General features: G+C 36.2%; 1 protein-coding gene across 4 annotated transcripts in view; it reads right to left on the reverse strand.

The window, feature by feature from the left end:
• The window catches only part of GSK3B (glycogen synthase kinase 3 beta), a 197797-nt gene that overhangs the window by 139895 nt on the left and 31775 nt on the right, over window positions 1-26127 (reverse strand). For all 4 annotated transcript variants that reach the window (XM_040621305.1, XM_040621306.1, XM_008708193.2 and 1 more), the window contains exon 2: window positions 158-351. In XM_040621305.1, coding sequence (XP_040477239.1) covers window positions 158-351 — 194 coding nt within the window. The remainder of the gene's footprint in view (window positions 1-157; window positions 352-26127) is intronic.

Here is a 26127-nt window from a genome sequence, read left to right on the forward strand (position 1 = left end):
AGTAAACGTTATCTCTACAAAATACAAAACAGAAAATAAAGTCTCTATAATAAATTTGCACAGTAAATGAAATTTGAAGCAAAGAGAAATGCATGAAAAAAATACTCATTTACATCTATTGATAGAAACAAAATACATGAAATACCAAAGGTCTTACCTTAAATCTCTTGTCCTGTAATACTTTCTTGATGGCAACCAGTTCTCCTGAATCACAAAGTTTGGCTTGATATACCACACCAAATGACCCATTTCCAATCACTTTAGTGTCTGTATAGCTGACTTCTTGTGGCCTATCTGGACCCTGCCCAGGAGTTGCCACCACTGTGGTCACCTTGCTGCCATCCTTGTCTCCTAAAAGAAAGATGAAATACAAAAATGAGAACTGTAAAGAATTAAACAGAGAAAATTGCCGAAGTATACACAAAGTAAACTACATTCTTAACTACAAATTATTTTTAAATGTTCATCTTAGTTTATCATATAAAATTACTTCAACTATTTGTTTCAATTATAATTAATTTTTTTAACCACCATTTATTCGGTCATTGTGTAGACCAGGCATCATGCTTAGTTTATCTATATGACTTCACTTAATGAAAACAACAACCCCATGAGGTATATAGTATTGTTCCCATACAAAATTAATGGAAAGAATGTTAAATTTGCTCAAAGTCAAAAGTTGAACGATGGACCCACCAGGGTTTGAATCCTTATCCATTCAACTCTAAAGGCCCTAGGTTTCCTTATTTTACTTGAAAATACAGTATGTGCAACTGAAAATATCTAAATATGTTGACTCTATTCAGACCACTCTGCCTTTAGGAAGCGAAGGCTTTGAGTTTTTGCTTCTCTGCCATATTATTTCTTTTTAAGAAAACAGAATACCTCTCAGAGAAAGGTCAGACGGGGAAAAGGAATATGGAGTGTGAACTGGGGGTAAGAGTTGTAAAACACAAAAGAAAAACCAAATCCATTCTGAACTGAACCTCATTCATAAGTAGCTCACTGACATTCTCTGGTCTCTGTCCACTCAATGGCTCTTGCCTTACCTTCTGTACCTTCCCTCCCCTCCCAGTAACAATCCAAAGATTCCTCAATTCAAGCTCAAGAACCTACTTGACTAGGCAGGGTTCACAGTCACCTTGTTCTCCAAATTCTTAAACTATTCTAAACCATACTACGCTACCTAGAACCTGACTCTAAAGAACTTTAAATTGTTCTTTCAGTGATTTCAGAATACATACAGGTTCTAGTGAGTACAATCATTGTGCAGTAGAAATGATGATTTGTGCTTCTCTCTTCCCTGAGAAATCTAAAACCAATTTTCAGTATAAGTCCTTAGGCTCACTGACTAAACTGCATTTTTCCCTTTTTTTCCCTCTTGACTCTTCAATTTTATCATTTTTATGATGCTAACTGAATTCATACTAACCTAATATAAGAAAAAATAATGTAGTTTTTAGCTCTAGATACCAAGCCTAGATTATGAAGTATTCATTTGTAACTCACATATAAAAGAATGAAAAATATAATAATCTCATTTTCCAATGGTTTGAGTTTTTCCCCAATATAAAATTACCAGATAAATGAATGTCCAAATGTTACTGACATATTTACCCAATGTGTATAGCTATTTTCGTTCACAGAGGTACTAATATAGACAAAAACCAATAAGCAATACCTGTGACTGATTAATTCTACTGCTTATAAGGCAGACTTCATGACAGACACAAAAGCAATGAAGGATTCCTACTTAAGAGCTAGGTGAATTACCAGCAGTCTATATTATATATTATAGCATGGTTAACTACCTTAAATATGTATGTTTTTGGTTCCAAGGTATAACACCCAACAGGTATGACAGCACAAATCCAACACCACTTGTAGAAAGATAATTCTAATCTTATCAACACCATTTTTTTCATAACACTATTATATGTACTTGAAATGCATGCAAATCCCAGCAGAAGCCCACACATATATAGCAGTTCTCGATGTTTTCAAATGATCCCTTCACATTTCACTTCCTAGTAAGATAAATCTCAAATATATTTGCAAAACCTAGTTTAATCGAATCTCAGTTCTAAATCATCATGCTCAACTCCCCAAATATTCCATATTACTTTCATTTCTGAACATGTTAATGTTAACTACAACCTTTCAGGTTGACTATAAACCTTACTATAAGTTATTTTCTTCTTCATTTATAAAATAAACCTATCTCTACTTGTATTGTAACATTCCTCTAAAGACAGAATCAGTTTTCTGAACTAAAACTCTAAATGAAGAGATCTAGGAAGGTTGGATTCAGAAAGAATAAAATCCAAGGTATTGAATACATTTTCTTATCATCCAAGTGCCCAAAGAAAATAAAAAACAGAATTGATTTCAACAGTCTGACTCTTCCCTAGATCATCCAAGTCAAAACCATATCACCAAAAAGTACATATTTCAAGAATTATTAATAATTCCCCTGGACAAGTTGCTTATAAAATCTCATCGGTCTAATTCACAAAACAGAGCATCATTATTTTTTAATTAAAATAAATAAACAGATTTTAAGAATGGCTGTTGTATTCCACAATTTTAATAGAAACAAAAGCTGAGGTATAAACAAAAATTATGCTTTTCTACTGTATAACCATATTTCAACAAAGAAAACAGTAGCCACAGCTTTGTACTTGACTCTATAAGAGAACTTAAAACAACATAAGCATGTGTAATGACTTTCCCCCACTTGTCTTCTCAGGTTGCATTTCTAAAGAAACCATAGCATTTCAGAAACAGGACTTCAAGAACCAGCTATGAAAGGTATCCATCAGAAAAAACCCTGAGACTTAAAATCTCTTCAACCTCAACTACTAAGCCCAGGCAACATCTAACATCTAATTATGCTTTTTCTCACACATAAATTATAATGCATAAATGAAAAAATTCTGCAAAAATATTAAAGCGGGGTAATAAGATAAACAGATTCTACAGACGCTATCACTAGAAGACACTCTTAAGGCCTCTTAATTTTAAATTGCGAATGGATGTGGACAAGGACCAATCCTTTCACCCTCATGTACATTTAGTAAAAAAAGTATACTTACTGACTTAGCAGAAATTAAAGATTTATTCCATTCTCTTTTGAGCAGTTCAGAAACTGCTAAGAACTCTTACAGGCTATATTCCCTACTAATATGAAATCCCTAAGTATACTAAGAACAATGGTTCTCAGGCTTTCTACCTCAAGCATTCTGGAATTTTTATTCAGAAATTATCAAGCTCTTCAGACTGCTTCATCACAGATCTGAAATAGCAGAGCTGTAAAGAATGGCAAGATAACACTGGGGATGACTTGGCATGAATATTAGCACATGGGATAGTCAGCAGCTAGTGTGCCAAGGAAAAGCATGTCACCAATTGGCATTGTAATTTGCCGATTTAGCAATAAAACAGCTGTATAAAATTTCGCTGTATAAAGAACCATTCAATTCACTGTTTCATCTACTCTCATAATAAATGCAGAAGACATTATTACATTACTACGCAAATACAGAAATTAAAACTAAGAGTTTAACTTACTCACTATCATAGTTTTAAGTAGCAAGAACTCGTTTGCCTCATACTGCCTCTGCTATATTTTACAATATTCCTAATACAGCTGAAACACTTCACATACTATTGCCCCCCCCCAAGAAGCATATGTTTCTGAAAATATAATGTAAAAAAATCAGCCCCAAAGCAGTAAGAAATAAGAGAATAAATGATAATCTGTTATAGTTTTCAGGCCTCAATCATTCACTTATTAATAACTAAAGAGCTATTTCCAAAAATACTTTGGTAACCTTAGATTTTGAAACTTATCCCAAAGCAAAAGCATAGGGAAAACAAAAATGTAAAATAATCGATTCTGTGATGTTCAAACAATTTAACATCTGCTACTAGAAACTGTAATTTTGGATCTTAGCAAGAGAGCATTATAAGCACTGCTCCCAACAGGCCAAAATCCTCATGAAAAGCTGGAAATAACAAATCTGCCTCATTAAAAAAAAAAAAAAAATTACCACTCTGCCCAATACTAAATTTCCCAGAACACATGATATAGTGAGTCTTATACCAATTACAACAAAACTGTCTCCTAAAAAACGCCACTGTCTTGCAGGTACAACAGAACAGTGGAAACAGCTCAGCTCCAGGAGGCCCTGCCTCCTACCGGAGGACTCCTGGGATCCTCCATTACAATTAAAATTCACTCAGGGAATATAAATTTCCTATTATAATTAGAAAATAGAATTAAATCTTAAATATATAAAAAATAGACTCCTTATAAAGCAATAGAAAGATGATATGCAACAGAATAACCATTTTCTATTGAAGGTGCTAAATACAGAATATAATTTTTTAAAAGCCTTAGGCATATCCTAAAATAGTATGTGTGAGCTAGTACCCAATCTCTCAAACACAGGTTTGTACCTTGTAAGCAACACCTTGTGGTTACATCTTTTAAGTCTTCTGAAGTCACTCCTCAAACCAATTCACCTTGAGAGGAACAAATGTTACACTAAGCAACAACTACAACACTTTTTAACTCTGAGGCTCGTAGAGTTGTTAATAAGCCAGACTACTGACACAAACTGAACAAAGTCAATAATGACTGTCTAAAAATCCTCCTTTAACTCAAGAATAACCACTCCATTTAGAAATAACAGAAAGTAAAAAGTTTGCAACAAAAGCACAGAGAAACTAGCACACCACTGTGACTGTAAGGAAGATATGAAGTATTGCTAAGAAGTTTTTTGTTGCTGTTTTTTATCTAAACAACAGCATTAGTAGGGTAAACGCACTGCCTATTGTTTCTCTATCTTAAAGAGCTAATTTAACTTATATTTAACAACACCACGGCAAATACTCTATTAAGAAATATATAAATTACTCAAAAGAATCAAAAAGAACCTCATTTTGAAGCATGATTAAGACTGTCTGAAGGGGAAACACTGACTACTGTCAAATTTTCTTTTGATATCAAAGTTCAAATACTCTAAAGTAACTGGCTAAGGAACATCTAGTAAGGCAAGATGTTCTCCCCAAAATAAACAAGACAGTTTAAAAACATGAAAACAACATAAAAATAAGCAAAATCATAACATATAAAAAGGAACTGAGGTCCACAGAATGAGAGTTGGACAAATTAAAAAAAAACAATAGGGACTCGACTCTATGACCCGGAAGTTCTACCCAGAGTGCATCTGCTCACAACCATGGAGCAAGACTTGGATGAAAGAAAGGAATGCCAATCAAGCAGCTCAATCAGCCAAATCAACCCCAATGATCAACAGCAGGATAAATAGTTTAAGGCAATTTCTATGAAACCTTGATATGATAAAAATCTTTCCGGCAGAGACTTTCCCCTTAGACACCATTCATCTCTACATGATTCTATGTAAAGGACTGGGAAAAATAAAACAAAGAATTAATAAATTTCCTTTGGGGGTGGAAAAGTAAACAAAAGGAGAGGCAGGGAAAAGTCAAGTTTTTGTGCTAGAGGCATAATGATATCATATGGGCTCTGAAGTCTTATCAAAGTTTGAATCACATATTCTACTACTTAATATCTATAAAATGGAGATAGCTGCTACTTCATAGGGCATGTTGTAATGATTAAATAACAAAAGTTGAGCATTTTTTTAAGTGCGTGTCCCACAGAGAAGCTCAATAAATTATAGTTTCTCTGAACTTTGATTATTGGCCACGGAAATAGGAAAAAAAAAACATTCTTTTGCCCTGTTATGCTCTTTCAACACTTGGCACATGCCCTACTACAGTGCTTATCACAACGTTCTATAATTATTAAGAGTCTGAGCCCCTCACTTGACTAAGGAGCTCTTAGGAAAGCCAAACATTATCTGAATCATTTACATTTCCCTAGTGCTTATTAGCACAGGGTTCAGCACAATGCAGGTGCTCGGCAATGGTTTACTGTTGAATTTATGTAGAATTACTCAAGCACAATTGTTAGGATTTGGGAACTATTTCATGCTAAACATTAAGCAGTGTGTTTACTTTTTCTTATGCTTGCCATTGATCAGTTACAAATCCCCAGGGATAAGGTATATAGAATGGCTTTACCAGTAGTAAAATAGAATGGAGTGCTTACTGGAAATATAGTGACAACATGCAGCCAAAACAAATGACCTAATTTGCCACACTTAAAGGTAGGAGAATTAGTATGTTTCATAACAATTTTCCAAATAATTTTGGTTTCTTTGAAGCATCAATATGCAGCAATGGATAAGAACTCTGAGATCTGAAGTTCACCTTCAGGGATAGGGAACACCTCTGAGGTCTGAAGTTCAATGTACATCAATTTATAAGTAAGAACATATTTTTTTTAAGATTTATTTATTTATTTGGGAGGGTGGGCGCACATGTGTGAGTAGGGGGAGGGGCAGAGGGGGAAGGAGAGAGAGAATCTCAGGCAGACTCCCGACTCGGCACGGAGCCCAACCCTGGGCTTGATACCACCACCCTGAGATCATGACCCAAGCCAAAATCAAGAGTCAGATGCTCAACTGACTGAACCACCCGGACACCCCTACATGTAAGTACATTCTCTGAGTACTGTTTTACAGTTTGTAAGAACCACACACAGCAGACAAGAATCACCTGGGAAAGTTTACTGAAAATGAAGAATTTCACTGCCAGAGAGACTCAGCAGGTGTGCAGTGGCGCTCAGAAAACTGCATTTTTAATAACCATCCCCAGTAATTCTTTCTTTTAAAATAGTTATTTATTTGCAAGAGAAAGACAGAGAGAGAGAGCACAAGCGGGAGGAGCAGGGAGAGGGAGAGAGAATTTCAAGCATACTCCACATTGAGTGCAGAGATGGACAGGGACAGATCTCACGAACTGGAGATCATGACCTGAGCTGAACCAAGAGTCAGAGGCATAAGTGACTGTGCCATTCAGGTACCCCATCTACCCCCCTAATTCTTAATGCAGTTTCAACCACCATAATACCATTTAATCCCTACAATAACCTTGTGACATACTCATGATGATCATTTAACAAATGGAAGAAACTAAGGTGTCCAAAAAGTTTTGATAATTTACCCAAGGTAACTCCCTTCAACAAGTTGCACCCACAGGATTCAGAACTGTTTAAAACCTATACCCTACTACATTACTTTGCTTTAAGACCATGCCATAAAAACAATACACAGGAGCTGGGGTCCTAAAATCAACTTTTCTATTTTCAGCAAAACTGAAAATTTCAAATACTTCACAGAAGGTTCTGACACAAGTATCTATGAGATAGTTAAAAGTTCTAATTCAAAATATACATATTCCTTTTGAACTAATTTTAATTGACTCAATTTTTTATAGTCTCTTAAAAAACAAGTTTTACCTTAAACCAAACCAAAACCAGAATGAACCCTGCTAATTTTCAACAGCCTGAACTTAAATATTATTTTACTTATGAGCCATGAAATAGAATCAAGTATATTTTTCCTTTTTTCTAACTCTAGTGAATTGGAATAAAATCAAACCAAACCCAAAATGAATAAATACTTCACTTGGTCTTAAGCCCTCACTTGAAATAATATCAAGATGCATTTTAGAAACAGGTTTATTTGCCATGAAAGTCTAAAAGGCTTTTGCAGCATGTATGTAAAGAGCTGAGCTTCAGCTTTTAGGATTTACATTAGAATCTTTAGGTTTTGGGGCACCTGGGTGGCTTAGTAGGTTAAGCGTCTGCCTTCGGCTCAGGTCTTAATCCCCCGGGACCTAGGGTTGAACCTGGTTGTCCGCGTAGAGCTCCCTGCTCAGGGGAGTCTGCTTCTTCCTCTCCTCCTCCCTGCCTCCCCAAGGTGCTCTAGCATGCCCACACCCACTCTCTCTCTCTTAAATAAAATCTTTTTAAAAAAGAGAATCTTTAAGTTGGAAACATATTTACCTGTTTGATTTCAAACTGCCCAGTTTGGAGGTGGAGGGAGTAGGCAGAATATTTAAAGTTTTCTTAATGAGGAAGTTTACCATATTACCAAAAATAATAGTATACTATAGATGGATGCAAAGAGTAAATAGCAAATGCTTAGACAAAAGAAACAAGTAATTACTTTAAAAAACACAATGACTCACTGATCCAGTGGTCACACTTCTATCCACTTCAGTCTTAAGCAGCGACAAATCCAGAAGAAAGCCAGAAAACAAGCTCTAACAGAGCTGATATATTTTATTCTAGTCTTTGAGTGTAATATTAAAATCATCGCTCAACAACTTTTCTAATGAATTAGGTCTGTTTTCAGCCTACCACACACACCTCCTTCATCCTCAATATTGCCTTCCAACAACCCAAATCTGTGCAATGCAACAGCTCGCTCAGTCTTGCTTTCCTCTGAACCTATGCACCAAAGTTATCCCCACCCCCAAATCCAAATTGCTTTTCCTATAGCACAACATACAAATTTATATACATTTTATATGCATTTTAAAGTGGAGGTTATTAATCTAAAATTTTCTGTTAAATTTCAAACAGTGGTAGGGAGGAAGAAGGCAGGATGGGATTTATTTTCTCTCCCTGAAGACTTGCTTATTCTAGGTAGGTCCTACATGCTTTACCAATTACAATTTAACAATATTCAATCTATCAGGGCAACAATCATGTTTATCTCATGTTTGTTGCTTGTAGCCCCTTTTTATGCCTTATGCACACAGGCTGTAAAATATTTGTTCATTTATAAGTGAACAAATTCCTACAGGATTCCACTATACTTTGGAAACTGCTAAAGGTCTGAAAGTCACTAAAGTAAGTACCTCTAACTCCTCCTCTAAGATGACACAGGAGGACTCTGTAGTCACCTCTCAAAAGGGTTGGGTCATTCAACAGACTGAGAAGCAAATGTAAAAACAAATTCACATATCTGACAATTTTCCCTGGGACCAACCTTGATCACCGTACACCATCACCGTCCATCATCATCACAAATAATATATTTGTGAATCACTTTACAGTTTATTACCTCCCTTTATCCAAGCAATAGTCTTCTGAGGGAGGGAGAACCAATACTAAATGGAGAAGAGAGAACTGAAGCTCAAAAAATAAGTAAAATTGCTCTAGGTTATACAATGATATTGAAAACTACAACCCAGTTCAACCAGTTCCCAAGTTTAGTACACTTTGCAATACCTATAAAAATGGAAGCAAACCAAGCCATTTATTTCTATTTCAAAATAAATTCACAAAAATAAGTCCAATATAACCACACATTTTAAGTAAATGTCCTCACACCTTTTAATATGTACTGCAAAAATATCTTATACTATAAAACTGCCTCATTTTGCCTGAGATATAAGGCTCCATGAGACAAATAATTTAAAATGAGTAAAAGAAGAGCTGGAATTCTGAGGAAAATCAAATCAATGAACTGACAGCATACATTTAACTAAGTACCTGAACAGATGTATCAGAATACAAAGTAATAATCCACTGGTTACCAACAGCTTCTACTTTTGCAGGAATACAAGGAATGTTCCCTGCTTTTATTTATGTATCTGGCCTGGTTTACTCTAAATAGGAAATATTGGGAACTGAAAAAGCAGGGAAGCAGGATTTTTCTAATCAATAAACAAAAAAGGAATATGAAGACTAAATCTCTCTACATCACACAGTTTTAGGAATCTCCTGTTGATCTGGCTAACCTACATTATTTTACTTCTCAAAAGTTTAAAGATAATAGAGCATATTTGTTGAAGGAGGAGGAGGAGGAAAGGGGGAGTAGGGAGGAAAAGAGGAGGAGGAGGAAGATGAGGAGGAGGAAGAACTGGATTTACTTTTTTTAAAAATACTCCAAATGGGGCGCCTGGGTGGTTCAGTCAGTTAATACTCTGCCTTTGGCTTAGGTCATGATCTTGAGGTCCTGGGATAGAGCCCTGCATCAGGCTCCCTGCTCAGCGGGGAGTTTGCTTCTCCCTCTCCCTCTGCTTCCCCACTCCTGCTTGCATGCTCTCTATCTCAAATAAATTAAAAATCTTTTAAAAAATAAATAATAAAATAATTTTAAAATAAAAATAAATAAAAATACTCCAAATGTATATAATATTTGGGTGGTGGTTGCTGTCCCACATCACAAAAAACTAACTCTGAAATATATGCCTATATAAACACCAAAGTAGCGCATTGTTCCTCACACCCAGTTCTAAACAGCTTCCAAAGATAACCAGGACCAGCAATTGACCAATACAAGGATGTCTAACCCACCACCCTTTCTTATTATCTTCTCTCCCCAGTCTTCAAATTGTTATGTTCTCTCCTCCCTTAAACTTGCATTATTCTTCTGCCAGTTAAATCCACCTCAGGCAACATCCTAGGTTACTCCACCTTTTTTTTCCCTCAAATCTTAGAGGAAACTTTTTTTTTTTTTCCTCTTCCCTACTCTCTTCATTCCACTCAAGAGCTAAAATAATCCAATAATCATAATAACCTTAAATACAGCTGGTAAGCAAAAGGGTAGCACTTCTGCTCTATACCAGTTAAGAGAAAAGCCATGAGTTGAAAAGCCAATGCCATCAACCTATAAAGCTCCTGAAAATAACCAGAAAGATCTGTCAGCCTCATGTAAGTCTCTATCTATTCCTTATTTCCTTCAAATTAAATCTCTTTATCGATCAAGTACCAACACTTAGGATAATTTTTTCAAAGCTAATTTGGGGGAGGGTTAGTTTTTTTTATTACTATAATATGCAATATTTTTTTTTCACTTTAAATATGTAGATATCTGAGCTAAGTTATAAGTTATGACTCAAGCTTTTGTAGGACAGCCTACCTGGGAACCTCATTTTTATTCTGCATACTTAACAAAACTTTCAAAGGAAAAATATGTTCTTATTTCCAAAACAACTGATGAACTTTTAGAAGACAATCTGTTTACAGGCTGAGATTTTTCTGTATAATCTGGGGGGGAAATACACCTAAAATATTACATTTTAACTTATTTAACTGTTAAAGTGGAAATGAGGTAGGTTGGCTCCTAAGAGCTTTATAAGAATCTTATTAACAATGAAAAATAAAATAGCCAGGTATGAATTCAGTCATTAATTCCATTTCTGCAAGAGGCAACACACATTTTCAAATAGTGATTAACTAATTTTTCAGCTTCCAGTTACAACTATATGAGTAATGATGCTACGTTTATAGTTAATTAGGAATATGCTTATGACAAAAACATATTAAATAACATCATCCCCACTGATTCTAATCAGTTGGAATCAAATCCATATTGGTTTTTGTATTTGCCCCCTCTTCCTCCCTCTAAAAACTAGCTTAACATCCCCTAATACTCTCCCTGTAAAGATGGACTTTAGAGAACCTAGCAGTACCGCTCAAATAGGGCAAACGACATGCCATAGGCCCATCTCTCCACGGAAGAGTACTGACAGATCAACTGGGTAAATTCACAAAGCAGAGTCCGCTTAGCATTTCTTCCTACAAAGCTCTGCTAGAAGAGATGCTAACTGGGCTCTGTTAAAGGCCATTGGAATGACATAGTCCTACACTCACAGTGGGACTATATTAAGTCTTGGTTCCTGTTGTCACTGCCTAGGAAGTATGGCCAATCCTCTTGCCAGTGGATCATAGAAGAGTATGCTGGGTACACCCCATGCCAGGGCAGAGTACTTCCCACACTGCTGACTCATTACTTCAAGTGACAGAAGTAGAGAGGACTTAAAGGTAGGAGACACTTTCTCTGAACAAAGAACTTTCATCCTTGGAAAATGACTACATTCCTAACCTTGCCTTTTCAGATGGTCTTTATCACCTCCTACTATTACCTACTTGACCCAATGATAAACCAGGACAGGACCAGCATGAGTCAGCTAACACTGACTGCTGGCTAAATTCCTTTTTTTAACCATACCTCCAACAATGCTTCTGCTATGTTAAAAGAAAATCAGTGGAAAAGTGAGTTCCATTTAAAATGAAAGCAAGAGAGAGAAAGAGATGCAATCCTATACTTCCAGTACTTGTACTTTCATAAATCACTCCTCTGTGGCTTTGTAAATTATTGATTCTGGCATATATGTTTATACCATGCATAATCTTTCTATTTTTTAAGTATTCTCTCATGTTAATGGTGAATATTAGGATGATAAAAAAGTTTCAAAAATCCTGAGAAAGGAAAGGAAAGAAGATACGATAGAATTTTTTGTTCAAATACATTGTCATTATTGATTAATTCATCACATGCTTAATAAGCGCTATCTGTGTACCAGACTGTGCAAGGAATTAGGGTCACAAAAAATGGGTAAGACAAATAAGGCCCCTTCGTTTATGGGAGATTTCTGTTCAAAGAGAATTTATTTATTAATAAAATCCAGATTCAGTATTTATTCAAAATCTGGGTTCAGTATCTCTTATAACATTATAGAGCTGGGTACCTTACCAATTATTTTCACTAAAACCTCACTTAATCTTAACAATCCCGTGAAGTGCATGAAATTACCTTCATCTCACAGATGAGGAAACTAAGGCTCCAAGAAGTTAAGAGATTTATTAGAGATCACAAATAAGAAAGGCCACATTAAAACAGCTGTTCTAATTCCAAGGGTCGACTCTACCACTATAATGTATCAACCTGCTTCTAAGAAAAAGCCAAACAGGAAAAAATACTAGTGGATGCCCAGATTACTAAATGAACTTGAACTCCTGTGTAGAAATAAAAATATAAAAATCTTTAAAAATATTCTGATGTAAACATAGGCAAATAACAGGACCAACAATTCACTGAAAACTTTTCCAAGTTGAGCTCCTCCAAGACTCCATCCAATATAGCCCTCCATTCTGTACAACATTCATGCTTCACAGATAAAATATATTTTAATGAAAGTTAGTTACAAACTAAATAAAGTTAGCTGTAGAGCCATCCTATTTTCTAACCAATTGCCATTATAAAAACTGAAACTACATACCCACTGAAGAGTTCTATAGTAGATACAGTTTAAGGCTTCAGGGATTTGATATAGTAAATAGTTCTACAGATCAACAAGGTCAATAGAAAGCCATCTAATCCATTACTCTTAAAGTGCCACTTTGAATTCCATCAAGAAGAAAAATATTATTTACCCTAAATTGAGACCCCATACACATAACCCATAGTTGTGCTCCTCTGTCCAAGTACCCACATTACCTAAAAAGGAACAAAGTAAACATTAAGGGAGAAGAGAACAAATGTACCTAACAATCCAAGCACCATGACAGATATAAGAAAAATGGTGAAGCTCGGAAGTCCATAACAGCAGCTGAACTTCACCAATTTCATTAATATATCCATCAAAGCAAGTGAAGCAACACGCTCCTGAAACTGTGTTCCAAGAAGAGAGTAGGATCTGATAACTTACAAACGCCCTTGGAAAACTGAACCAAATAAAAAAGAGATATTTTAGTTCTGTTATTCGACTTCTTGGGTAGAGCAAATATTCCAGATAACCTGAACAACAACATAAGTAGACTCCAGAAATTAACCTGGAACTGAGAGTCTTAAGTTTTCCTATAATAAGAAATTGCCCAGATTCATATTTCTGGGAGAGTATAATAGACAATTCTTAATGTATCTGTCCAAAACACATACACAAAGCCAAATTAATCACTAATTTTCTAAGTTTCCAGCTTACATTTTCAACTATGAACAGTGTTCCCACATGAACAGTTAATACACATACATCCACCCTCTCCTCTGAAAACTTCCTTCCCCTTCCACTGAGTTGAGCACCTGAATATATTCACCCAAGTATTTATTTCTCCCTAGATTAGATTGTGAAAACTCAAAAATAAATTATTAAACTCCCTCTCTCATGGACCTACAGCCTAGTAAGAATAGCAATATTATTTATACAAATAATTGCCCAGCTATGTATTAACTGAGGTAAGAATGTATAAAAGAGAATTACAGGATGCAAGGAAGCCTATGATGAAGGATCTAGAATCTAATCAGGGTTGGGTTGCCTTGAAAAAATGATATTTCAGTTGATATTTGAAAAGTGTGAAGCAGGCCTGGAGACAATGAGGTGGGAAAAAATAACAAAGGCACAGAAAAAGAAAGACATTGAAGGAGTTTAGCAAAATATGGTAATAAAAGAAGGGTAGTCAGTCACAAAAGACCATATTATTACATGACCCTGTTTATATGAGGTCCAGAATAAGCAAATCTATGGGGACAGAAGGTAAGTTAGTGGTTACCTAGGGCTAGGGAGGCAGATGGGGAGGAAATGGGGAGTGACTGCTAATGGGTTAAGATATTTCTTTTGGGGATGATGAAAATGTTCTAAATTAGATTCTGGTGACGGTTGTACAACCCTGTATTGTGTGTGTATGTGTATATATATTAAAAGTAACCAAATTGTACACTTTAAATCAGTGAACTTTATGGTATGTAAATTATATTTCAATAAAGCTGTTAAGATTAAAAAGGGGAGGGGGGCTAAGGCTAATGTTTGTATCCCAAAAAGCCAGTGAACTTCAGCAAAGGCAGAAAGGCCCCATCTCCTAGGTTAATGTACTAAGTTGAGAGAAGAAACAAAACCCACAAAAGTGGGATGGATCCCTGGCTTGGTTGATGGAAAAGATGTGCAGAAAGGACCGCACAGGCTAGGGAACTTCTCTATTTACCTTCCTACCACACCCCTCAGGCTACAGAGAAGCAAATTAAAAAAATAGCCACATTCTTAGATCATAAAGATACCCAAAATAAGGTGCAAAAGAGGAAGAACTGACTGATGGACACTATATCACAACAAAAGATCTACAAAGAGCTACCCAATTTAACTATAAGAAAGTCAAAAACACTGACACAAACACAACTACAGGAAAAACATGCAAAAGCCAAACCAAAAACTGTATCTGGAAGAAAACCATCTGAAGGGCAAGAAAACATTCCTTCTGAGAGTTCAGTGCTACAAAAGAACTTAGTAAGAACACAAAATGAATAAAACAATACAAAGGCCATGAAACAATAGAAAAAGGAAAAAAAAAAAAAGAAAATTGTTTTGGTCCTTGTATTAGTTTCCTATAGCTTGCAGTAACAAATTACAACAAAGTGGGCTGCTTAAAACAACAGAAATTATTCTCTCACAGTCCTGGAGACGAGAAGTCTGAAATCAAGATGTTGGCAGGGCTGTACTCCTTCTGTAGGCTGACAGAATCCATCCCTTGTCTCTTCCAGCTTCAGGTAGCTGTCCATGTTACTTGACTTGTGGCCTCATGGATGCATCATTCCAAGCTCTGCCTCCGTAGTCACAGAGCCTCCTCCTCTGTGTGTCAGTTCTCTTCTGTGTACCTCTTATTAAGGACACCTTTCAGTTGGCTTTAGATTCCACCTGGATAATCCAGGACGATCTCATTTCAAAATCCTTAATTTAATTGCAATCTGCAAAAACGCTTTTTCCAAATCCAGTAACATTCACAGGTTCCTAGAACTTGATGTGAATATCTTTTGGAGGGCCAGATTGCAAAAACCCTTTTTCCAAATCAGGTAACATTCACAGGTTGCTAGAACCTGACATGAATATCTTTTGGGGGGCCATTTTCAGCCTACCACAGTTCTCAATTTGTTTCTTAGCTTACCAAAACAACCAGAGATCTAATAAACTAGACAGTAATGGACAGAAGAGACTTAGTGAAAAATACATGCAGAAATGAAGAAGAAATGAAGTCACATAATGCAGAGGCACTCAATGAAGAAACTAAAATAATGGAGATGATAATAAATGTAGAGAACAAAGACGATTGAACATAATGGTAATTATTGTTCCAAGAATGGACGTCAACACCTGAACACAAAAAGTATTCAAGGATACAAATCTCCTTGAAAATGAGCAAACTGTATCTACAGGACAAAAAGATACAGTGTATACCAAGAAGAACTGACTCAGAATGACCAAAGTATCTCGGTTAAATGGATAAAAGAAGATTCTATCAGGCATCCAAAACAAAAAAAATTAGTCACCTACAAGCAAGGAGGGGACATATATGGAAAAACAAGACTAGTTATGAAAAAGCAGGCCAAGTTTTTTCTACCACTGTTTGGCTTATGACCTTGGGAAAGTCAAGGAACCTCCTTTCTAGACCTCAGTTACCCTCTGTGAACTGAAAAAATATAAACTTTTATTTCCCCATCAGCTCTAAAAATGTACAGTTCTATGGCAGTACATGAAGAGGATAAATTTCAAACACTGGGTTTTATAGCCTAGTTCTCACCTTCCAATTTCTATGCAGTTACAGGGTGAAAAGAAGAAACTTATTATTTTAGTCATTCTTCCCACCCCCAAATATACCTACCATATTTTACCTAGCAAATTAGCAAATATTTTTTTAAAGTAAATACTCAAAATAAAACTAGGCATTCTCAAACACAATTAGCTCAAGCCAACTGAGTTCTTAGAAAGGTTTTATCAGTTTACAATTTTATTCTCAGTGTTGGAGGATTAATATCTAATTAATATCTAAAAACTGCTAAAAATGCCTTAACATAGTTCCCAAATATCAAGCAAGGATGTTAGAAAAAAATGTCACTGAAGAAGGAAGTATTAGGAACAAGAAGAAGGTATCTGCTGGAGCAAGAGACATAAAAGATAAGGTGTAGATAAGGAGAAAACTGAGTAATGGTTTTCAATATGAGCCAAAGAGCCCCTGTAAGGACTTGCTATTCAAGGGGGTCTCCAAGTCCATACACAAATCAACCACTGTTGGAACAGAGCGATAAATAATGTCATATTCACAAATATGTACATATACATATACTCTTAAATGTGAAGTCCTGTTTTATATTAGAGCCTGCTTTGATTAAGTATAATTTTCCTAAAAAGCAGTAGTCACAACAACAAACTACAAAGCCTTTCACCCAGTATTTCCCTTTCTAGGAATATGATGGGGGGAAAAAAGTAATCAAAAACTAAGAAAAAATGATTGAATTATGTAATAAATATTCAACGAAGCACTATATATAGTATCATTAAATTGGAACCAATCTAGATGCCCAATAATAACAGAATCATTAGGTAAATATATGTCTACACCGAACAAAATACTTAACAGCCATTAAAATTATATTTTTGGGGCACCTGGGTGGCTTGGTCAGTTAAGCATCTACCTTCGACTCAGGTCATGATTTCAGGGTCCTGGGATAGAGCTCTGCATCGGGCTCCCTGCTCAGTGGGGAGTCTGCTTCTCCCTCTCCCTCTGACACTCCTCCCCACTTGTGCTCTCTGTCTCAAATAAATAAATAAATAAAATCTTTTTAAAAATTAAATTAAATTTTCAAAGAATACTTAAGGAAGTTGTAAGAAAATATTCATGATATAAGATTACATGAAAAAGCAGGTTACAAACTGCTATGTATTATATGATCCTGATTTTGAAAACAAATGTTACATAAGTAAGTACACCAAAAAGTAAACAGGAGCTTTTTCTGGATAGTGAGAATACAGGTAATTTTTTATTTTCTTTTTTGTACCTCTTTGTAATTTTCAAATTCTCTACAATTAACTATATAAATTTTTTAAAGATGAATTTGTTTAAAGTTCTAAAAAGTTAACTCTTTTCATTAAAGTATTAATATAATCTAAAATTTCTTCACTGGTTCTAAAAAATTTCAAGCATGCTTAAGGAACTATTTAAAGTAAAAATGAGGGGCGCCTGGGTGGCTCAGTCATTAAGCGTCTGCCTTCGGCTCAGGGCGTGATCCCGGAGTTCTGGGATCGAGCCCCACATCAGGCTCTTCCGCTGGGATCCTGCTTCTTCCTCTCCCACTCCCCCTGCTTGTGTTCCCTCTCTCACTGGCTGTCTCTCTCTCTTTTAAACAAATAAATAAAATCTTTAAAAAAAAAAAAAAGTAAAAATGAGGAAATGTTTACTACCTGAATGATTTATCCTAAGTTCTAAAATTGAGCATAAAAGCATTATGAAGAAATGGATTGAGTACCTTATTCACGGTCAATGTTAAGCACTGATTCTTGTACTTAATACAGAAAACAATGACAAGAAAATAAGCTTAATAAATCATGAATTATGATGTATATCTAAAAGATTTCCTAAAGCGCTGTTTCTGTATTCAGATTCAACTTTTATGAAACGCCTGTGACTGTTCATTTAAATCCTAAAACAGTCAAGGAGGTATTACTATTTAGCAGATGGAAGATTAAAGAGGCCAGCCCAGAGCCTCATCACATCACAAGTGGAACTTGCTAAAGCTGACCTACCTCACCAAAAACTGTTCTTCCCCCAACAAACTATTTAAAACTGTCCCACCACTAAGGCCATAGATCTCTCCAGCCTACAAAAGACTTCAAGGACTAAATATATCATGTCATATCCTTGTTTACCTGAGGCTTCACCAAAAATGCAAACCTTTCCCATTTGTTATTATATATTCCTCCGTCTACTCTATACCGCCTTCTTATCTGAGTCAACTCCTCAACCCTACCTCTTCTAGAATGTCCTCTCAATTACCAGTCTGTAACCAGCATATTCCACCTTCAGGACTTAAGGAAAATATAACTACCTCAAGGACACTACTTTCATAAACTCCACAAAGGCTAAGGTCATTCAATTCCTCCACACATCTCAAAATAATGTCCCCCTTGCTCCCTACAGCCATTTCAGGACCTTTGGTCATCCTCAAAAAAAACAAACACTCCTAATTACTTGAGGCCCTATGTTGCTTCCTCTTCTACCAACTTCTGTATGTTGGAGTTTTTCTAAGTTTGATCCTGATTCCCTTTCTCTTCTGCCTCTATACTCTCCTCCAAATTATCTTAGGCATTCCCAGAACTTTAAATATTTGGTAAATTATTATCATTTGAGACCTGCTGGTTCTCCAACTTACTTCGGTAGCCCAGACTATTCTTTCAACCTTTAGGGACCTCTATAATCCACTTCCCACTTCAGCATTCACTTGGTATTCGCCTGGTAGCTCAGTCAGTCAAAGACCGGACTCTTGGTTTCATGATCTCAGGGGTCATGACACTGAGCCCTGCGTCAGGCTCTGCACTGGATGGAGCCTGCTTAAAATTATCTCCCCCTCTCCCTCTGCCCTCCCCTCCTGCCCTCATATATGCATGCTCGCAATAAATAAATAAATAAATAAATAAATAAATAAATAAATAACACCTGTCTATTTCATTCCTCTGATCAAAACACTTGAAAGGCTTCAAAATGTTTTACAAAACTCTGCAAGATCTAATTTAATTCTCATTTCATACCATTCTTCCTCTTGCTCACTATCATTCAGTCACACTAGACTTCTTTCAATTTATTGAATACACAAAGCTCTTTGCCTCTTCAGGACTTCTTATATGATGTTTCACTTTACCTAATATGTTCTTTTTCTAGCCCATTAGCCCATTCCTTTTTACCCTTTAGGCCTCAGCTTCAAAGTCACTTCCTCAGAGACGACTTCTTTATCCAAATCTAAAGTCATTTTCCTCTGTTATCCTCTCACAGTAACTCGTTCTTTTCCTTCAAAACACTTACCATAATTTGTAAGTAAGTAAATACACAAATAATATCCTAACCATATTAAACATATAAACTACAGAACGAATAAAAAATCAGTACATGAATGCGATTACCCACAACCATACAGCTAACACAAAAAAGACCTGCCCAATCTATATTTTTAATACACAATAATGTCCCCACAACTCATCTCAAACATAATATAACTACATTTAATATTAGATTTAATAATCCTTATTATAAAAGGATATGGTAAAGTTTCAAAATATCTTAAAATGCAAAATTGCATGGATCAGAATACTAAGAAATTTAACAGAAGGTCTGGATTTTTGAAAAAGTTATAATTTTCAACACTTTTCAAAATATTTCTAAAACACTTTCTTATGTGAATAAACAAGAGACAGACCACTAATTTAGTGCTCTGTGCTCAGCGGGGAGTCGGCTTGAGATTCTCTCTCTCCCTCTCCCCCTACCCCTCCCCCCTGCCCCACTCACATGTGCACGCTCGCTCCCTCAAATAAATAAATAAATAAAATCTTTTTTAAAAAAAAACCACATGCACAAAAAATGCAATGAGTTACCGCTGCAAACCTATTAGGATAACTAAAATCCAAAACACTGGCACCACCGAAAGCTGGTGAGAATGTGGAACAAGAGGAACTCTCACAGACTGCTGATAGGAATGCAAAACTGTATGGTTACTTTGAAAGACAGTTTGGCAGTTTTCTACAAAATGAAACATACTCTTACCATACAATACAGCAATTGCACTCAAAGATATTTATGCATGTGAGCTGAAAACATGTGCACTCACTCAGAAACCTGTACACAAATGTTTATAGTAGCTTTATTCATATTTGTCAAAATGTGGAAGCACCTAAGATGTCCTTCAATAAGTCTAAGGATAAACAAACCTTGGTATATTCATACAATGGAATACTATTTAGCAATAAAAAGAAATAAGCTATCAAGGCACAAAAATACATGGAGGAACCTTAAATGCATACTGCTAAGTCAAAGAAGGAAGCCTGAAAAGGCTGTAAGCTATATCATGCCAACTACATAACATTCTGGAAAAGACAAAACCACAGAGATACTTAAAAGACTAGTGGCTGCAGGGATGGGGGGATAAGAATGAATAGGGGGAGCACAGAGGATTTTTAGGACAGTGAAACTATTCTGAATGATATTGCAATGAAGGATACAAAACATTTGGTATTTGTCAAAAGCCACAGAACTATCCAACAAAAGGAGTGAGCCTAATGGCAATTATGAATAATAAACTATAGACTCCAGTTAATAACAATGTATCAGTATTGGTTCATCAATTTTCACAAATGCTACCACACAATGCAAAATGCCAACCATAAGGGAAACTGTGTGGGGAGGGGGGAGTGTATGAGAATTCTCTGTACTTTCTGTTCAGTTTTTCTGTAAAATGGAAATTGGTCTAAGAAATAAAATCTAGAAGGAAGGAAGGGAGGAAGGGAGGGAGGGAGAGAGGGGAAAGGAAAAGGGAAAGAGGAAAGGGGAAAGAAAAGAAGGGAAGAGAAGAAAAGAAAAAAGAGGCATTATAGCATAATGGCCCTAAGCCACTAGAGCATGTATCACTTGGAAAATTAATTCATTATTTAAAATTTGAGGGGATAGCACGGTTTCAGTTTTTATTTTGCTTTGTTTCTGTTATCTCATTACACATGCCTAACCCCCATTCCAAATCTAATAAAAATAAAAGCTTTGGGAGTTGGACCCTAAGACACGTATGTTTACAAAAACTCCCAAATGATTCTACTGTCAACATGATGCAAAAGAACCTTTTAACTTTTGAGGTAAACAGACTGGTTCGGTTGCTGCTTTGTACTAAGCAAGCACATTACACATCTTCTTTGCACCCCAGTTTCCTCAAATGTAAAAGAAGAGGGTTAAACCTGAGAGACAAAAGCATGAACCAGAATATTAGTCACTTTCAGCTCAAAATTTCTATCTGCTCTATATGAATGTAAGTTTGAACTTAAAAAGATTTCTAAACCACATAACTCCTCTACTTACAAAAGACCCTTAAACTACAACTAAACTGCCTTACCTGATTAAATAAACCAATGCTTTTTCTATTACAATTCCCTCTTCACAAAAACAGGAGCATTTAGTCTTTTGCAACTCTTTGAGGTGTTTGAAGAGAAAACCAAGGGTGTAAGTTAAGAATCTGAGATAACTGTAAGAAAACAGATACTCTCAGGAAGGCAATCCAATAGATAGGCTGCCATTATTTCCTAACATTCACGTGAGCAAAGGCCAGTACACACCAAACCCAATTTCAATTTCCTTATCTTAAAATTGGCTTACTATCATGCTCAATGTCAAAAGTCTTTTCCTAGAAAACTATAATTCATCATCTACCCTCAATACGTAGTACATAAAACAGTACCTGTATACCACATAACATGGTATGTAGTGGACAAGCAAGTATTTTTCAATTAATTTATAGCAATCTAATAGTTGCTGAACATTTACTGTATGTCCAGCACTCGCTGAGCAATGGAATAGAACTAAATCAAGGCCCTATCCTCATGAACTTTATTTATACTCTAGCAGGAAAGACAAACTAATACATACCAAGTGGCAATAAATGCAATTTTAAAAAATTAAGCAAGGTAAGGGGTGAGGTATTTATTGATTGAGAGGGACTATAAGAGAGCCTTCTCGACAATGATGAAAATATTTTGTACTTCACTTGATCTGAGGGGTAGGGTATTCACTGAGCTGTACACTTAGCCTTTATGCAATCTGCTATATGTAAGTTATACCTCCAAGTGTTTTTTTAAGTTTGCTAAAAGCAACATCTACAAGACCAACCCCACCCAGCTCCAATGATGATTTCCTCTCAATTACCACAATATAATTAGAGGTCAAGGGACTATATATCCTCACACTAAATAAAATTACATCTTCTAGAACCACATACATAATTTTGTTTCGTTGTATATATTTAACTTTCCAACTGTAATGTGTTTGCCTCTACTGCCCCACAGTTCTTTGCTTAAAGCCAGATCATTTAGAAAGATCATTTAATAAACATCTACTATATTCATACATGTTAAGGCAAACCACACTCTTGCCTTATCTTCCAGTAAAAGATAAAAATGGAATGGTGCTAAAAAGGAGTCTACAACTAATCATGGTAAATATAAAGGAGTCTACAACTAATCATGGTAAATATAAAGTGGGATATATGTATCTTAAAAAAAAAAATCTATTTTTAACCATTTAGTACTTCCCCCTTTCCCCACTGACCCAAAATCCCACTCAGAGTTTCTGTTTTAGAAAGAAATGTAACGAATGCAAGAACTGAGCACTTAAATCATTCCATGATCCATTAAGAGAAAATCCAGCATAGTGACCAAGAATGTGTAGTCTAGAGCCAGACAACTGGGATTAAATCTTGGCTGTACCACTTACTACCTATATTATCTTAGCCAAGTTTATTTACCTCACTTCCCTATGCCTCAGGCTGCTCATCTATAAAATAGTGATAAGAAGATATATCTCACAGGTTATAAATGAATTAACCTATATATTGTGCTTAAAACAGCAGCTGGCACATGAAAAGCACTAGACAAGTGACGACTATTACTGTTACTTCTGCTGCTGCTGCTGCTAGGAATCCTACCAAGGACTGGCACCTAGGTAAACACAAATAGGCAAACTAATCCAGTAAAGAAAAAATACAGATAGCTAACGGCTAATGGCAAGAGTAACAATCTGTTTCTGTTGCCATTTACACCCAGACTAACTCAGTACTTTTAGAATAAAAGTACTTAATACATTCCATCTAAAAATCCTTCCTTATAAATGTACTGTGTAGAAGAGATTATATGATGCCTAATGGATGGCAGAAAAGTATTCAATTAAAATCAAATTCTCAAGTACAGAGGGGAAAAAATGTCTATATATGACAAGGTGGAAAAGTTGGTAATTAAGGCAAATCAAGTTCTTTTCAATGGGCTTAGCTAGTTTCACTTTGATGAATGCCAAACTCTCCCCAAAAGGAATCTTTGTGCCTTCTCACTTTATCTAGGTGATAATTCAAATCAAATCAATTTAACCACGCATGTACCTACTATGAAACTAATATTTCCTTAGATATAATTAGAGGATGTAAAAGTCGTTTAAGACTTAATTTCTGGGGCGCTCAGTCGTTAAGCGAGTGCCTTTGGCTCAGGGCGTGATCCTGGCGTTACGGGATCGAGCCCCACGTCAGGCTCCTCCGCTGGGAGCCTGCTTCTTCCTCTCCCACTCCCCCTGCTTGTGTTCCCTCTCTCGCTGGCTGTCTCTCTGTCAAATGAATAAAAAAAAAATTTTTTTGAAAAAAAAAAAGACTTAATTTCTGCCTTGGCAGACTAGTTAGGAAGACTCTAATAGAAAAGTAACCAATCCATTCGATCAACAAACACTTCTTGAAGGAGTATTCAGTGCCTGGTTCCAGGTCTGGCAAAAGGTTGGTTTTCAAGTCTACTAGGGGAATACTGTTAAATTGATACAACTGCACAACATGTATGTTAAGTACAGCAAAAGCTGCAGAAGGTATGAAGAAAGCAGAGAATAATCTGAAATGTCAACTTCTAGTAGGCAAGGACTTTGTGCTATGATAAGAAAGGGTCTTAAACTTTATTTTGTAAGGAATGAATAGTAAATAAAAGATTCATGCAAGAGGATGTATGATCAGACTTCTGAATATTACCTAGGGTGGGAGAGAAGGGTAGAGAATACTAGAGACAGAAAATCAGTTATAGTTCAAGGGTAGGCAAAGCTTTTCTGTAAAGGGTCAGGCAGTAAATATTTTAGGCTTTGCAGGCCATGTGGGCTCTGTTGCAAACATGCAACTCCATCTTTTCAGCATAAAAGCAGCCACAGACAACAAATACCTAAACTAATGAGCAAGGCTCTATTCCCATAAAACTTGATCTACAAAAACTAGCAGCTGGCTGTATTTGGCCTGTGGGCTATAGTTTGTGAACCCCTGTCTAAGCAGAGTGATAAGGTCCTAAAGTGAGGGCTATAGAAATGGAAAAGAATAGACATCCCAGAGAGATTTAGGGATGCGGTAGACTTGAAGAATGACTACAGGTAGAGAATCAGGCATAAGGAAGAAAAAACTCTGATTCCTAGGCACAAACCCAAGGATCTCTATGTATGATGGTCCCATTTACCAAGATAGAGACTGCAAAGAAGAGCAGTAACTGAAGTTTCATTTTGTTTAAGGAAGGAGAAAGGGTGAGGAGAGAAAATTATTTCAGTTTTATCGTTCAGTTTAAAGTAGATTGGAAACACCTAGGTGGAAATTCCAGCAGGTCTGGAATTCTGAAGAGAACTGGGTTAATAAAGATCTAGGGTCATTACAGTAGCAGTTAAGATCACTGAGGGAGAAAGAAGGTGGGAAGACTAAGAACAAAGGGATGAGGTCCAAATACTAACTATGGGGGAGGGCCTTTCCCCCTCCCCCCACCCTACAGGAAAGACTGAGAGGAAACAATCTGAGAGACAAAGAGAGTTTCAGTAGTGCAGTACTAAGGGTCACTGCAGCCAAATTTAACTACAGGATACAGTATTTGTGAGGAGGAAGAAATCAGTGGGCCAACACTGAAGAAGTCTAATAGGATTTAGGATACTCTAGAGAGAAAGAACATAAACAGATGCACAGTGGTTAAAAACAAGTGACAGCCCAGAACAGGTAAATCCATAGGGACAGAAAGCAGATTGGTGGTTGTCGGGGGCTTGTGGGAGGAGGGAATGGAGAGTGGCTGCTAATGGATACAGATTTTTCTTTTGAGATGATGAAAATGTTTTGGAACTTGATAAGGGTGTTGGTTGCACATTGTGAATGTAAATACCATTGAACTGTACACTTTAAAGTGGCTCTTTTTTTGTTGTTTTTGTAACAATTTCATCTCAATTGGAAAAAAAAAATGACAGGGAGAAAAATCCGTGAGCAAGCCAGAAAACAAAACACTGGGAAATAAAACTGAATAGACTATGAGAAACGAGATTATTAAAAGGCTTCAAGAAAGGCAGAAAACTTAATCAGATTAAAATAGCCAGCAGAAGACAATTTTATGTATCTCTTTCAGTTTTCTTAACTGTTTAATTAGGGAACCCAATCTGCATTATATAGGTAAGCTGTAACTATAAAAGAAATAAAGACAAAAGCTGCTGTAGGTATAGCACAGCTACCCAGTGGAGTGAATATACGCTTTATCATTAATAAGGGTTTTTAAAAAGTATATGATTGGGTAATTGAAAAAAACCACTATACTAAATGTGGGAAATTGAATGCAAAAGTTCCACCAATTTTTCAGGTCTCCCTACATTTACACCTTTTGCAAAGTGACTTTGTAGTCTTTCCCCACCTCTTGAATCTGAACTGGACTGATGACCTGCTTTGGCCAATGGAAAGCTGTGAAAATGAGTTTGCCAGTTTTGAGCATGGCCCTCAAGAACTCCTGCATGCTTCCATAACCTCTCTCTTAGAAATATGTTCTGCTACCAGGAAACAAGTCCAAGCCAGTGTGCTGGATACCTAGAGACACACTGCCCAGTTCCCGTTAGTCCATCTGACACCCAGCCAACCACCAGAC

Source organism: Ursus maritimus, unplaced genomic scaffold (genome assembly GCF_017311325.1).
Source record: "Ursus maritimus isolate PB19 unplaced genomic scaffold, ASM1731132v1 scaffold_4, whole genome shotgun sequence".
Taxonomy (NCBI): domain Eukaryota; kingdom Metazoa; phylum Chordata; class Mammalia; order Carnivora; family Ursidae; genus Ursus; species Ursus maritimus.